The sequence below is a fragment of the Sminthopsis crassicaudata genome, chromosome 4 (assembly GCF_048593235.1).
Source record: "Sminthopsis crassicaudata isolate SCR6 chromosome 4, ASM4859323v1, whole genome shotgun sequence".
Lineage (NCBI taxonomy): Eukaryota > Metazoa > Chordata > Mammalia > Dasyuromorphia > Dasyuridae > Sminthopsis > Sminthopsis crassicaudata.
Genome location: NC_133620.1, coordinates 451,882,878 through 451,896,323, shown reverse-complemented (window position 1 = coordinate 451,896,323; position 13,446 = coordinate 451,882,878). Strand labels below are relative to the sequence as shown.

At 48.1% G+C, this 13,446-nt stretch overlaps 1 protein-coding gene across 4 annotated transcripts in view; it reads left to right on the top strand.

The window, feature by feature from the left end:
* The window catches only part of SEZ6 (seizure related 6 homolog), an 82,882-nt gene that overhangs the window by 66,743 nt on the left and 2,693 nt on the right, over positions 1 to 13,446 (top strand). For 2 of the 4 annotated variants that reach the window (XM_074263736.1, XM_074263737.1), the window contains exons 5-17: positions 658 to 843; positions 3,544 to 3,712; positions 4,836 to 5,002; positions 5,812 to 6,006; positions 6,346 to 6,484; positions 6,948 to 7,144; positions 8,843 to 9,037; positions 9,973 to 10,164; positions 10,460 to 10,657; positions 11,023 to 11,061; positions 11,417 to 11,534; positions 11,611 to 11,713; positions 11,875 to 13,149. In XM_074263736.1, the coding sequence (XP_074119837.1) occupies positions 658 to 843; positions 3,544 to 3,712; positions 4,836 to 5,002; positions 5,812 to 6,006; positions 6,346 to 6,484; positions 6,948 to 7,144; positions 8,843 to 9,037; positions 9,973 to 10,164; positions 10,460 to 10,657; positions 11,023 to 11,061; positions 11,417 to 11,534; positions 11,611 to 11,713; positions 11,875 to 11,907 (1,931 nt within the window). In that variant the 3' untranslated portion in view covers positions 11,908 to 13,149. Of the gene's footprint in view, positions 1 to 657; positions 844 to 3,543; positions 3,713 to 4,835; positions 5,003 to 5,811; positions 6,007 to 6,345; positions 6,485 to 6,947; positions 7,145 to 8,842; positions 9,038 to 9,972; positions 10,165 to 10,459; positions 10,658 to 11,022; positions 11,062 to 11,416; positions 11,535 to 11,610; positions 11,714 to 11,874; positions 13,150 to 13,446 lie in introns of those variants that run through there. The other 2 variants (XM_074263734.1, XM_074263735.1) reach the window with 2 other exon arrangements.

The window sequence follows — 13,446 nt, the reverse complement described above, 5'->3', positions numbered from 1 at the left end:
ATCTCTATTTGACAGCTGGAAAAGTAGACACCCAGGTTAAGCCCCAAGTAGTACCAGTTCTAGAGCTCCTAAATCAAGGTCTGCTCACTCAATCCCTCCTGAGCTCTTTCTATCTGATTTTGCTCCAAAAAGGAGCTAGTTGTGACCTTAAAGGTGTAGTCCATTTTACAGATGAGAAATCAGGAGTCTTGGCCAAGATCACAAAACTATTAAGGGGCAGACCTGGAACTCCTGCTCCTCCCAGGGCTCTTTTCACTGAACCCATGCAGTTTCTAATAAATCCTTGTTTGTTCATCATTTGTTCATCATTGGTTCCTTCTCCAGCCTCAGGGAATGGGCTTATTCCCTCATAAACAGGGTGTGGGTTATCATAAATGCAAAGGTGGTCATTCTATTTTAAAAAAATAAACATTTCATGGATAGTTTTTGAAAACATTGTTATTATTTCCCATTATTCTCCTTCCTACACTACTCCTCAAGTAGACTCCTGCCTTGTAACAAAGTAATAACATTACTGTTATTCTGTTATTCTCTAACATTTGCTCCAAATTCCCCATCTCAATATGCCAGAGCATATGTATTAATCAGTTGTTCCTCTATCCCTTGACAGCAATCGGACCCAGATTCCAAACTTATCCTCTTTCTTTTCTCCCTCAGCTTACCTCCTGAGCTGCAGCTTTCCCCAGCGCCCAGCTTATGGGGATGTGGCTGTCACCAGTCTTCACCCTGGTGGCAAAGCGCGCTTCCACTGCACGACAGGCTACCAGCTGCAGGGAGCCAGGGTCCTCACCTGTCTCAATGCCACTCGGCCCTTCTGGGACTCCCGGGAGCCCACCTGCATCGGTGAGTGACACCCCAAGGGCCAAAACCCATTCAGCCTGGCGGCCTTCCCAAAGCCTTAACCTGTGACATCAGCAGAGAAGCCAAGAAAACAGCCACACTTTGTGGCCACAAGAATGTGGCCTTTGGGACCTTTTTTTTGGAGTTTGGTTCCGGTTTGAAGCCAATCAATAGATGGGTCTAATCTCTATTGATTGTCTTCAAATCTGAGCCAGCCTCCTTTATAAAGGTGTTAACCATCCCTGCCCTGTAGGAGTTAGTGGTGGGAATGAGTCTTCACTCCGTCACTTAGTCCCTCCGTATCCATACACTGGACAAATGACGACCTGTACAATCAGAATATGTGTGTGGTTTGGACCAGATTTCACTGATATTGGGGAACTCGAAAGGAAATTCCCTCTCACTATGGAGATTTGTCTCAGGCACCTAGTGAGGAAGTAGAAAAACAAAGCAGTTACTTGCACTACCAGTGTTAATCCAGGGCTTTCTGATTCTGTGATCTGTTTTCCAGTTCCTGTTATACATTGCCATTCAATAATTTCATAAAAGGCTTTATAGTACAAATGCTTTATCTCCTTTTATCCTTATACCAATTGGGCAAGATACGCAAAACAGGAACTATTAATAGTTCCATTTTAGAGATGAGGAAGCAGTAAAGCCCACAGAGAAGAGCTTGGTGATCTCTCAAAGATGGACAAGTTAGTTAATGCATTAGTTCACAATTCTGCAGTCTCACAGAAAAAGAAAGAACAGATAAGAAGGATAGATTCTTGTCAACTTCAGCCTATCACATTTGGACAGTGATTTACAGATTCCCCAAGCATTTGCAATCTCCCTGTGAATAAACATTTATTAAGTCCTATTACTGCACAGTGCTGAGTCCTGCAGGAACAAAAAGAGACCCAAGATAGCCTCTGCCCTCCAAGAGTTTATAAACTAGTGGGGGAGACCACATACAAACAAATATATGCAAAATAAACCATAGAGAGGCTAAATAGGAGATAATTCATAGAGGGAAGGCATTGGAATTGAGAGGTTGGGGAAGGTGATATTTTAGTAGGAACTTAAAGAAGCTGGGAAGATCAGTAGACAGAGCAGAAGGGAGATCATTCCAGACATTGGAAACATGCCTCAAGCCAAGGGTCTTGACGATACAGCTTCCAGAAGGTCAGTGACATTGGATCATGGTGGGGAGTAAGGCGTAAAAAAACTGGAAAAGCAGGAGGGACTGCATTAGATGGAAATTAAATCCATGAGAGCTGATAAGATCACCTAATGAGGAAGTAGAAAAACAAAGCAGTCAAGATTATTCCCATTTTAGAGATGAGGAAACCGAGGCTCAGAAGTGACTTGCCTCCCTATATCACAAAATTAATAGTTGATGGAGCCTAAAGTGGTCTCAGGACTCCCAAGCTAGGGCTCTTTCTCTATAGCAACCCCATCCCAAAATGTAGTCTGACATAGCCAGCCCAGGAGCATATCCATAATAAGTACAAGAATTCTGCCTGTGATTCAAAGGAGTGGGAGACATGATGGGATACTAGAAGGTTCATTGGAAAAGCAGGAGTTATAGGGGGGCTTATCTGGGAGGGCAGAGACGGAACATGGCAAATAGGAGAGAAGTGATTCATTTTTTAAATTATCAAGCACTTTTTCTCCATTCCATCTCACCTAGTCATCACTGGGGGAAAAAAGAAAAAGAAACATAAAACCCTTACATCATATAAGCACAGTCAAGTGAAAAACAGTCCTCCCTTGGCCCTCTCCAAAACTGTGTCTCATTCTGTGAATGATCTTGTTCTGTCAGAGGGTGGATAGTATTCTTTCTCTGGAAGTCACAGTCAATTCTCAAGTAGATCAAATTTCAAAAAGGTCCATTTTTATACTATTGACACAATAGCATAAATTTTCTCCTAATTCTGCTCACTTTACTCTGCATTAATTCATACAAGTCCTCCCTTTTTCCTCTGCCACCCTCATCTTCATCATTTCTTAGAGTATCATAATATTCTATTTCGTTCAGACACCGTAATTTATTCAGTCATTCCCCAACTAATGGGCACTCCCTTAGTGCTCAACGATTTACCGATGCAAAAAGAGCTGCAATAGATATTTTCTTATCTACAGGATCTTTTCCTCTTTCTCTAATCCCTTAGAGGCATAAGGCTCACCGGGGTACGGCTGGGCCAAAAGATAGGCACAGTTTAGTCATTTGGGGGGCATTGTTCCAAGTTTCTTTCCAGAGTAGCTGCAACGATAAGTCTCAAATACTTAAGACAGCAGAGGCAAGGGGCTGAAATCTGAATGGAGGCAGGGAGGATGGAGAGGAAGAAGATAGGAGGGAGGAAAGAACAGGGCCACCTCACTGGCATGGAAGATGGAAGATAGCAAGAAACAGAGGCAGACAATTGGGTGGAGGAGTTTAAATCTGCTTTCATTTCAAAAGTGGTTAGCAGGTTCCTGTGGGGTAAGATTTACTGACTTTAAACTCATAGATCTAGATTCAAATCCTGCCTTTAACACTTACCAACTGAGTGACTTTGGGGAAATTGCATTAAACCACGGGGCCTCAGTTTCCCTATCTGTAAAAAAAAAAAAAAAAAAAAAAAGGGATGGGTTCCAAGGTGCCTACAGACCTATGTTCCTATACCATTGTGAAGCCTCCCTGTTTAATTAAGCCTGGGTTTCATGCTTATCTGGCAGCTGCCTGTGGAGGGGTGATCCGTAATGCCACGACCGGCCGCATCGTGTCCCCAGGCTTCCCTGGGAACTATAGTAACAACCTCACCTGTCACTGGCTACTGGAGGCTCCCATGGGGCAGCGCCTACATCTGCACTTTGAGAAGGTCTCCTTGGCAGAGGATGATGACAGGTAACAAGCTGGCCCCCAGATTCTGTCTTCATCACTTTGTTTTTATTGCGCTTTTGTTTTTACATTGCCTTTATTTCTGAATATGTCACTTCCCCCAGCCAGAGGGCTTCCCATTATAAGATGGAGTTAAAAAGAAAAGAGAAGGGAAAGGCGAAAGGGGCGTTTCAATAAAACTGCCAGACACCAACCCTGCCAGAGGCAGACGGACTGGGTTCAAATTCCACCTTGGTCACCATCTGTATGATTCAGGGCAAATCATTCTACCTCCCTGGGGCTGTTTTTCATCCATAAAATGGGAGGGGGGCTGAACTAGAGACCTCTGAGGTCTCTCCCAACTTGAACTCTGAGAATTGTACCTACAATGTATTCAATATCCCATACCCATTGTCCCCCACTTTCTGCAAAGAGAGGAGGGGAAGGCCTTTTTTTCCCCAATTTTCTCTGAGACTATTTGGTCCTTATTATAATCACTCAGATGAAACTTTTCTGATGAACATTTCAGAAACACTTCTTTTTGTGCCAGGCACTGTGCTATGCCCTAAGAGAGACCAAAGACAGAAAAGAGGTTCTCCCTGCCCTAAAGGAGCTTACATTCTATGAAGGGAAACATTATTCAGCTAAGTAAATTAAAATAGATGTGAGGCAAACATTAGGAGCTGGCAGATGGAGGCAATCACAAAAGACTTCATGTAAGAGGTGGCCTTGGAAAAAATTAAGGATGCTGAGAAATTCTGAACCCTGACCTAACAGCCCAGAGGTTTGCCCGGCTCATTTGTCAGACCTTACTAAGTTCCCAGGACTAGCCCTACAGGCTGGGGAGGATAAACTCTCTCTTTCCCAGTACCCTTGTAGCTAAAGATTTGGGGCACAGCACCTTCCAGCCTCCTCTGTGGGAAGGGGTAGGGATGAAAAAGCCACTCAATACTAATCCCCTCAGCTGTTAGGGCCTCCCCAAAACACTGCCCTGTAGTTTGTAAGTGTTGTGTCTATTCCTCTGTGTAGAAGTAAGCTACTTGTGGGCAGTCTTTATGTCTCCCCAGCACCTGCTACGATGTTTGGCTTAATGCGCCCTTGTTGGGTGGCTGATTGATGAATTGATTGCTGGGGGGATGGGTACTCCTAGACTCATCATCCGAAATGGAGATACGGTAGAGGCTCCCCCGGTGTATGATTCATACGAGGTTGAGTATCTGCCCATCGAGGGCTTGATCAGCGCTGGTCGCCATTTCTTCGTGGAGCTCACCACAGACAGCAGTGGGGCAGCAGCAGGCGTGGCACTGCGCTATGAGGGTGAGCCAGGCTTCCTCATCCACCAAGGGGCCCCGGGGCTCCGATTTCCCTCTCGTTCTAAACTCTACTTTCTGCCGACTAATTGTCTCTTATCCTTCAACTGTCTCTGTCATCTTCCTGTCTCCATAACTCCTGTCTAGGATCATCTACTTCCTGCCTTGTCTGTCCCACCCTTCTTCCTCTTCTTCTTCCTCTTCCTTCTCTTCTCCTACTCCTCCTCCCTTCTTCTCTTCTCCTTCCTCTCTCTTTTTCCTTTATCTCACTCCTTTCTATCTCTCATTTCTTTTCTTTCTCATATTTCTCTCTTTCTCATCTTTTATCTTTGTCTATCTCCTCTCCCTCCCTCTCACCTGTCTCATCTTTCTCTCTGTGTAATTCTGTGTGTGTGGGGGGGGGGGAGTCTCTGTCTCTCTCTTTGATTCCCTTCCACCATGTTTTACTTAGATCATCCCACCCCAAAAGCCAAATTTGGGATTTGGGGAGACCTCTTCAGTTACTTAGATCCCCAAGACCTCTGGTCAAAAGGGATAGTTTTCCAAGAGTTTTGCGTGTTTAAGCCCAGATCTCAGAAATGTCCAAGGAGATCTTCCTATACTTCCTTTATCCTGAAAGTGCAAGGGCCTCACTCTCTATCTCTGGTCCACTCCTAAGACCCCCAGGATACAGCCTCTTGGGCTGTAGACTGAGAGACAGTATAACAGAGACAAATGGCTGGTGCTATGGCCACTCCCTAGAACCAGGTGCCTGGAGGGCAGAGAGGGCAATGGGAGTCAGCCCCTGTCTCCTGAGGCAGCCCCTGTGGCTTGCAGCCTTTCAACAGGGCCACTGTTATGAGCCCTTCGTGAAATACGGCAACTTCAGCAGCAGCGCCGCCTCCTACCCCGTGGGGACCACTGTGGAGTTCAGCTGTGACCCTGGCTACACCCTGGAACAGGGATCCATCATCATCGAGTGTGTGGATCCCCATGACCCCCAGTGGAATGAGACCGAACCTGCCTGCCGAGGTCAGCAATCAAGGAAAGGCCAGGGAACCACAGGGAACCCCACAGACAGGGGTTGCCACAAGAGCAGAGCTGTGGGTGGACGCCCTGCGTGCTGGGGAGGGGGCACCAAACACGGAGGCAAGATGACTGGGAGGGACAGGGGGAGGTGTAACACTGGACACAGGGAGGCAGAATAATAGATACCTATGGTGGGGCTGGACCCAAAGGATGGGGGCACTGAAGGTGACCACAAAAAAGGCACTTTCTGATCCCTCTTTGGAAGTCCAAAGGGGGCAAGCAGAGGAGTAGGCCTAAGCCTCAGCCCGATGTCCTGCCTGCCCCCTGCTCCTCTCCACCAAGCTGTGTGCAGCGGGGAAATCACAGATTCTGCTGGCGTGGTGCTCTCACCCAACTGGCCGGAGCCCTATGGCAAGGGACAGGACTGCATCTGGGGTCTGCATGTGGAGGAGGATAAACGTATCATGCTGGACATCCGTGTGTGAGTGGGCTACAGGCAGGACTAGGGGAAGGAGAGGGGAGGGCTCCCCCAAGCCCAAAGAGGGACCAAAATGGAACAAAGAGGAAAGGTCTGGGTTGATCAGAAGAGACAAAAATATTCCTGAGGATGAAATGGAAAGACCCGGGTTCAAATCCCACCTTTCACACTGAGCGCCGCCCCCTCCCCTGGCAGTTTACTCTTTGGTATAATGAGAGAGTTAGACTAGATGTGGCCTCTGAAGTATGAGCTTGTGTGTGTAGGGCACATACACTTTCCTTGTTCTTAGCTTCCTTATCTGTAAAATGAGGGGGTGGACTAGTCTAAGGTCCCTGCTGGCTCCGGGGTGTGACTCCTAAGCCCTATTTTCTCCTCTTGCCCTGTGGGTTTCCTTGGCTCTGCCCTCAGTCCTGACGGCACCCAATTCTCCCCCTCCACCCTATCCCATCCCTTAACCCGGGAACAGGCTTCGGATTGGCCAAGGGGACGTACTGACCTTCTACGATGGGGACGATCTAACCGCCCGGATACTGGGGCAGTACTCAGGAACCCACAGACACTTCAAGCTGTTCACCTCCATGGCAGATGTCACTATCCAGTTCCAATCAGACCCTGGGGCCTCTGCTGTGGGCTACCAGCAGGGTTTTGTCATCCACTTCTTTGGTGAGCTCCCACCCACCCTTTCCTTCTCATCCCACACTGAGAGGCAGCCAGCTTTCAGCATCAGGGAGGACTCCCTGGAGGAGACAACTGAAAAGGGAGTAGGAAGCATCAGAAAAGAGGAGAGGGAAGGTGGCAAAAAGAGGGTGGAGACTGGCTTGAAGGAGCTAAAGTGTTCTGGCCTAGGAAGAGAAGGCTGAGGGGTACTGCAGAATTTTACCTTCTGTTCTCTATCTCCTCTGAGTACTCACTAAGAAAAAAAAAAAAGAAAGAAAGAAAGAAAGAAAGAAAGAAAGAAAGAAAGAAAGAAAGAAAGAAAGAAAGAAAGAAAGAAAGAAAGAAAGAAAGAAAGAAAGAAAGAAAGAAAGAAAGAAAGAAAGAAAGAAAGAAAGAAAGAAAGAAAGAAAGAAAGAAAGAAAGAAAGAAAGAAAGAAAGAAAAGAAACTATGTTCTTTCATTGCACCAGGAGAGCTTTAAGTCAGGTAATAGCAAGAACTTCCCACCAAGGCTGAGACACACATGGCCTACCATACTGTTGCATTTATTTGGAGCTAGAAGGGATCTCAGGAGCCATAAATCCAACCCCCCACCTCCATTTTATAGTTGAGAACTGGGAAGGCCAGCTGGCTTGTCTGAGCTAGCACAGGTAGTAAGAATGAGGGGCTTCAACTCCAGAAGCAACAGGTTCTGGAGCACTGTGGTGCATCTCATAAGGTACCTGATTTACCTGAAATCACACAGGTAATTAGTGATGGAGCCAGGGCTTGAGCTCACGTTCCTTGCCTCTGAAATCAGTGCTCCTTGGAGGCTACCGGTAAATGTTTGCTGACTGATGAGGAAAGGGCAAGACCAGACAGAAGCAGCAGCATTTTAGAGGGGAAAGGGCACCAGAGCAAAAGGCCTACAGATTTGGTTCTAGGCACAGTTTGGTTATTAAATGTCTGGGTGACTTTAAATAAGCCCCTTTTTGTGGGTTTCAGGGTCCTCATATATATTATACTTTGGAGATGGCCTTGAAGAAAGAAGGCAAAGCTAAGATTCAGGAAGTGGGGCAGGATTACAGGGGGAAGGGTGGTGTGTCTTTCCATGATGGTGAGACACAACTGCGACCCCACTCCTTACACACACACACACACACATACACACACACACACACACACACACACACACACACACACACACACACACACACCATGATCTAGTGAATTAGAGGCTCTAGGATCAAGGAAGTGATGGAGGTAATCTGGAGAGAAAGAAGAGACAGAGACAGAGAGGGGAGTAGGAGATGAGGGCAGGTCTGGTTTTGCAATTGATGATCTGGGTTCAAATCCTTTCTCTGACAATATTTATGTGAATAAGTTACCTAACTACCTGGGTCTAAGTTTCCCTATTTATAAAATGATGGGATTGTATTAAGATGGCTTCTAAAGTTCCTTCCAGCTCTAGGTAGATAATCTAAGGAAAAGTGATGGAGAAGCATGAAGGCTACTAGAATCTCAAAATTACCCAACAAATGGCAAAGCTTGGATAAAGAGAGCCTTGTGGGCAGCCTCTAGGGCAAGAAGGAAGGAAGTAGCAGGCCTCTTACAGATGGGACTGATGCTGGGATAGTCAGGTTTGTTCTTACCATGCACTCAGGCTAAGAAGGGACCCCCTTCATTCTCCCACACGGCCTGAGCCCTGACATGCCTGTGTCTCCAGAGGTGCCCCGCAATGACACGTGCCCAGAGCTGCCCGAGATCCCCAATGGCTGGAAGAGCCCTTCCCAGCCGGAGCTGGTCCACGGCACTGTGGTAACCTTCCAGTGCTACCCTGGCTTTGAAGTGACTGGCGCCAACACCCTCATGTGCCAATGGGATCTCACCTGGAGCGAAGACCTGCCCACCTGTCAGAGGGGTAAGTGGGCTTCCCCTTCCCACCCCAACTGATCTTGGCTCAGAGTCAAGCAGAGACGAAAAGTTAGACATATAATCAGAAAGAGACAGAGGGAAGCAAGGACATGAGACACGCTGTCAATCGATAAACATTTATTAAGCACCTGCAGTGTGCCAAGTAGCATGCTAAGCATTAGGGAAAGTTCCCAGTCATTGCCTGTCATCTAGGGGAGGGAGTAGAGGGAGGGAGAGGAAAATTTGGAAAAGTGAATACAAGGGATAATGTTGTAAAAAAAAAAATTATCCATGCATATGTACTGTCAAAAAAAAAGGTATATAATTATAAAATTAATTTAAAAAGAAAAAAAAGAAAATTCCCAGTCTAAGGCAAGGCACAAGGGTCTATGGAGCAGCATACAAGCTTGACTCCCAAACAGGGAGTCCTACTCCCTGCTCATCCCCTGCTCAAGCTGCGTCCCCTGCTGGGATGCCCTCTCCTCTTTGCCATTTAGCTAAATGCTATTCATCTTTTAGTCCAGTTCAAACCCCACCAGCCCAAACATCCCTTTCTTGATGAGCTCAGTGATCTCTCCCTATCCCTCACCAACATTCTCTGTCCCACTCCCTTGCCACTCACTATACTAGAGATCCTTTGTGTCTCATTCCTTTCCCCCGTCAACTGGCCCTTAAGACCTTTCCAAAGGGGGATCTGGTCTCCTGCCTTACTCCTTTGTGCTTTATCCATCACAGTGCCGAGAACAGCCCTTCTTTACACTATGAGTGATCAGTAACAAGTCAAGACAGAATGAAAGACAACCAGAGTCTGGCAATCTGTACTGATGCATCTAGGGAATGGGGCAGGGAGCAGAGCAAGGCGGAGGGGGCAGGCACAGGCAGGAGACAGACGCAGCCAAGCTCATCCTTTGCTTTGGCTCCTTCTGCTCCCACCATCTCCAGTGACTTCATGCCGCGACCCAGGGGATGTGGAACACAGCCGTCGGCTCATCTCCAGCCCCAAGTTTCCAGTGGGTGCCACCGTGCAGTATATTTGTGACAAGGGCTACGTGCTGACAGGCAGTGCCATCCTCAGCTGCCATGACCGCCAAGCAGGCAGCCCCAAGTGGAGTGACCGGGCCCCCAAATGTCTCGGTAACTGCTAAGCTAGCACTGGGAGTGGGGAGAGGGGAAATGGGGGATTAAGGGAGGAATATACTAGTCTACCCTCTACCCACACACCTGCCCTATTTAGAATACAGGACAAACTAAGGAAGAAGGGTAGAGTCCCCGCTTTGTTAAAAGCTCAAGTCCTGGTACCAGGAGGGGAGAATGTTAACCCCAAACCCAAGAAGCAATGGGAACAAAAGCTGGGTTGTCAAAAAGCTGAGGGGGCTACCAACAGGTGGCCAGTCATAGTGCCCTTAGTGGACTCTGGCTGTCTTTGCAGTGGAACAGTACAAGCCATGCCATGGTCCTGGGACCCCTGAAAATGGCGTCCGCAGCCCCGAGAAGCGGCTGTACCCTCCAGGTGCCACCCTCCACTTCTCCTGTGCCCCTGGTTACGTGCTGCAGGGAGAGGCCAGCATCAAGTGCATACCTGGACATCCTTCACAGTGGAGTGACCACCCACCCACCTGCAAGGCTGGTGAGTCTTCTGGCACCTTTCCATTCCATTTCCCAACCAATTTTTGGTTGATTCTCCCTTCCCCTCCCCTCGTCCCCACCGAACATTAAGACCATGAACAATCTTTTCATTAACAGCACCCCATGATATTGTGTGACTTGCTTCCAGAGAACGTTCTCATAGGCTGAGTTCTCCCTAGCGGGCTCCTTTTCTCCTTCAGCCCTTCTCTAGCCTAAGTTCTCAACCCAATTGGAAAATCCATTCAGGCTCTACTTGATGGTGAAATCCATCCCTGTTCCCCAAATATCCTCACCCTTGCCATGATCCTTGGCTCTAACTAGTTTGCTCCTTTCTCTTCCTTCTTCCCCTCCCACTTTTCATTCCAGCCTCTCTGGAGGAGTTCTATAGTGGACGCAGCTTAGATGGTGAGCCCCCACTCCCTCATTTCTATCACACAGAGAGACTGCTCTTATCCAAAGTCCATGCTGTGGTTTGCCCTTACTAATTATTGGCAGGGGAAGAGAATGTCACATAGAACCCAGGGAGTAAGAGAAGACGTGGATCTAGGGGAGAAACAGCGGAAGAAGCCACCCATTATTAGCTCACCTCATCCAGCAACCCGGCACTTATCAGGGAAGGCAATGGATGTCAATAGCAAAAGTCAAAGAGATTAAGGATGGAAATAAAGGGGGTGCTAAAGATAGGAAGTAGACATTGGGAACCAAGAGGCCTGGCGTTCATGGACCACTATCCCCAAGACCCCATTCTTTGTGCCTACAGTTGCCAAGGCCCCCTCTGCCACAAACTCTTTGGATGCTACTCATGTGGCAGCCGCCATCTTCCTGCCTCTGGTGGCTATGGCATTGTTGATGGGAGGCATTTATCTCTACTTCTCTAGGTAAGTGTATCTGCTATTGCCACTAAGACACTTCCAGAGGCTCCAGGATGATATTCACCCATCTCTCTGTCCACAGGGTCCAAGGGAAAAGTCCGCTGCAGCTGCCTCTGACTCAGCCCCGTTCTTATGACCATATCACCGTCGAATCTGCTTTTGACAATCCTACCTATGAGACTGGAGTAAGTATCTATTTGAACTTATGGGGCCCCTTCTGCCCATCAGGCCTTGTCCTTCACTCCTGACAAGCATCTTTTCTTGAGGGGGTCCCAATTTGTCCAAAATATCCTTTTCCCCAGGGGGATGGGCCAGGGTCTGGTGGGTGGTTTCCAACTCCCAGCAGTCTCTTTCCTTTGCAGGAGACGAGGGAATATGAGGTCTCCATTTAGGGAGAGGGGGCAATCTGGGGGAGCCCATCCTGCCTGGCATTACCACCTGGTCGGCAGCTTTCCTGACACTACCTGCTGCCCTACCCACCTCCTGTACATACCACATGGAAAGAGACTCTACCCTAGCCCTTCAGAGCTGCACCTTCCCCCACATGCACTGCCCCCCACCTGTCTGCCTGGATATTTCTGCCTGCTCTGGGCCCCCCTCTAGGCTCATGAGGGCCTTTGGCTGTGGGCAAGCCAGGCTCAAGCACTAGACAGTCCCTGTAAGAACAGCTTTCTCCTGCCTCTCTCCCCATCACCAGGTTGGGATCTTGGGTACTGGGAAGTCAGAGCTTTCCATGTAGTCTCTACGCTCTCAAAGCAAATGAGCTATAGGCAGGTCAGTGCGTGGCAGAAATCTCTTCCTGTGTTCTTCACAGGCAAAGAATGGGGGCAGTCCAAGAGGTGGAGGCCCACACAGGTTTCATGTCCATGATTAGCTCTACCTTCCTAGGGGATGTCTGTTCTCTGGATCTCCCTGGAATGACCTCCCCACACCTCTTGGATACTTCAATAAGCTTCCCCCATCCCCCTCTCCTATCCTAGGAGTGGACAATATCCCTTCTCTCCCAAAAGGCAGAAGGGTAGAAAGGAATCAATCCCAGGGACTCTAAGGGTTTGGAAACTCCCCCCACCCCCACCCCAAGACTGGTTCTCCTGGGAAGTGTACTCCATACCAAAGGGACTAACCCTATCCTTCCCTGGCCTGCCCCACCCTCTGAAGCGTTCTGGGAGGTGTACATGTGGGGGGGGGTGTGTGTATGTGTGTGTGTGTGTACATGACAGTGAGTATGGGTATGGGTGTGGGTTGAGGGGTGTATGTGAAGGGGATGAGAAGCAACACCCTTTTCACCTGACATGCTGGTTCATTATAAACATTCTTTTCCAATCCAACCTCTCCCAACCCCCACAAAGTCCAGACTTTTAATTTCTTCTTCCACCCTAATTTTTTTCTTTCCTTGTTTTGGGGGATGCTGGGGGGCAAACCCAGGAAAAGGAAAAGCCCAGAAAATGGGTCCTGGGGGCAGAGGTCCGGCCTGCTCCAATGGGAGACCCACGGAAATGGTTGCAAGCCACTTTGTGCGTATAAGTGTAACATAGAATCCAGGGTCTGGGCTCCAGCCAGAGAACAATCTTTCATTTCTGTTGTTTCCTTATTAAAAAGGTGTTTTCAACAAAGCCGGAAATCAGGTGGATGTTGTTTACTTGTCGAAAGAGCATTATGGGGAGAGCAAAGACAAACACAAAAAGGGATCCTGGGCTCCTTAAAAATCACAGGAACGATGTTTATTGAGTGGCCATTTTGTACAAAATGACACAGGGGCTTTGAGACCCAGGAGGGGAGGGGGGATAAGCTGGCTCTTCCCTGTGAGCCCTCCCTTTGGTAGGGAGCCCAGCTGCTTTCTCAATCCAGTCTACTTTTCCTTCCCCTGGCACTTCTCTAGAAGCAACAGGCTAGACTCCGGGCAGCAGCCTGGCACATT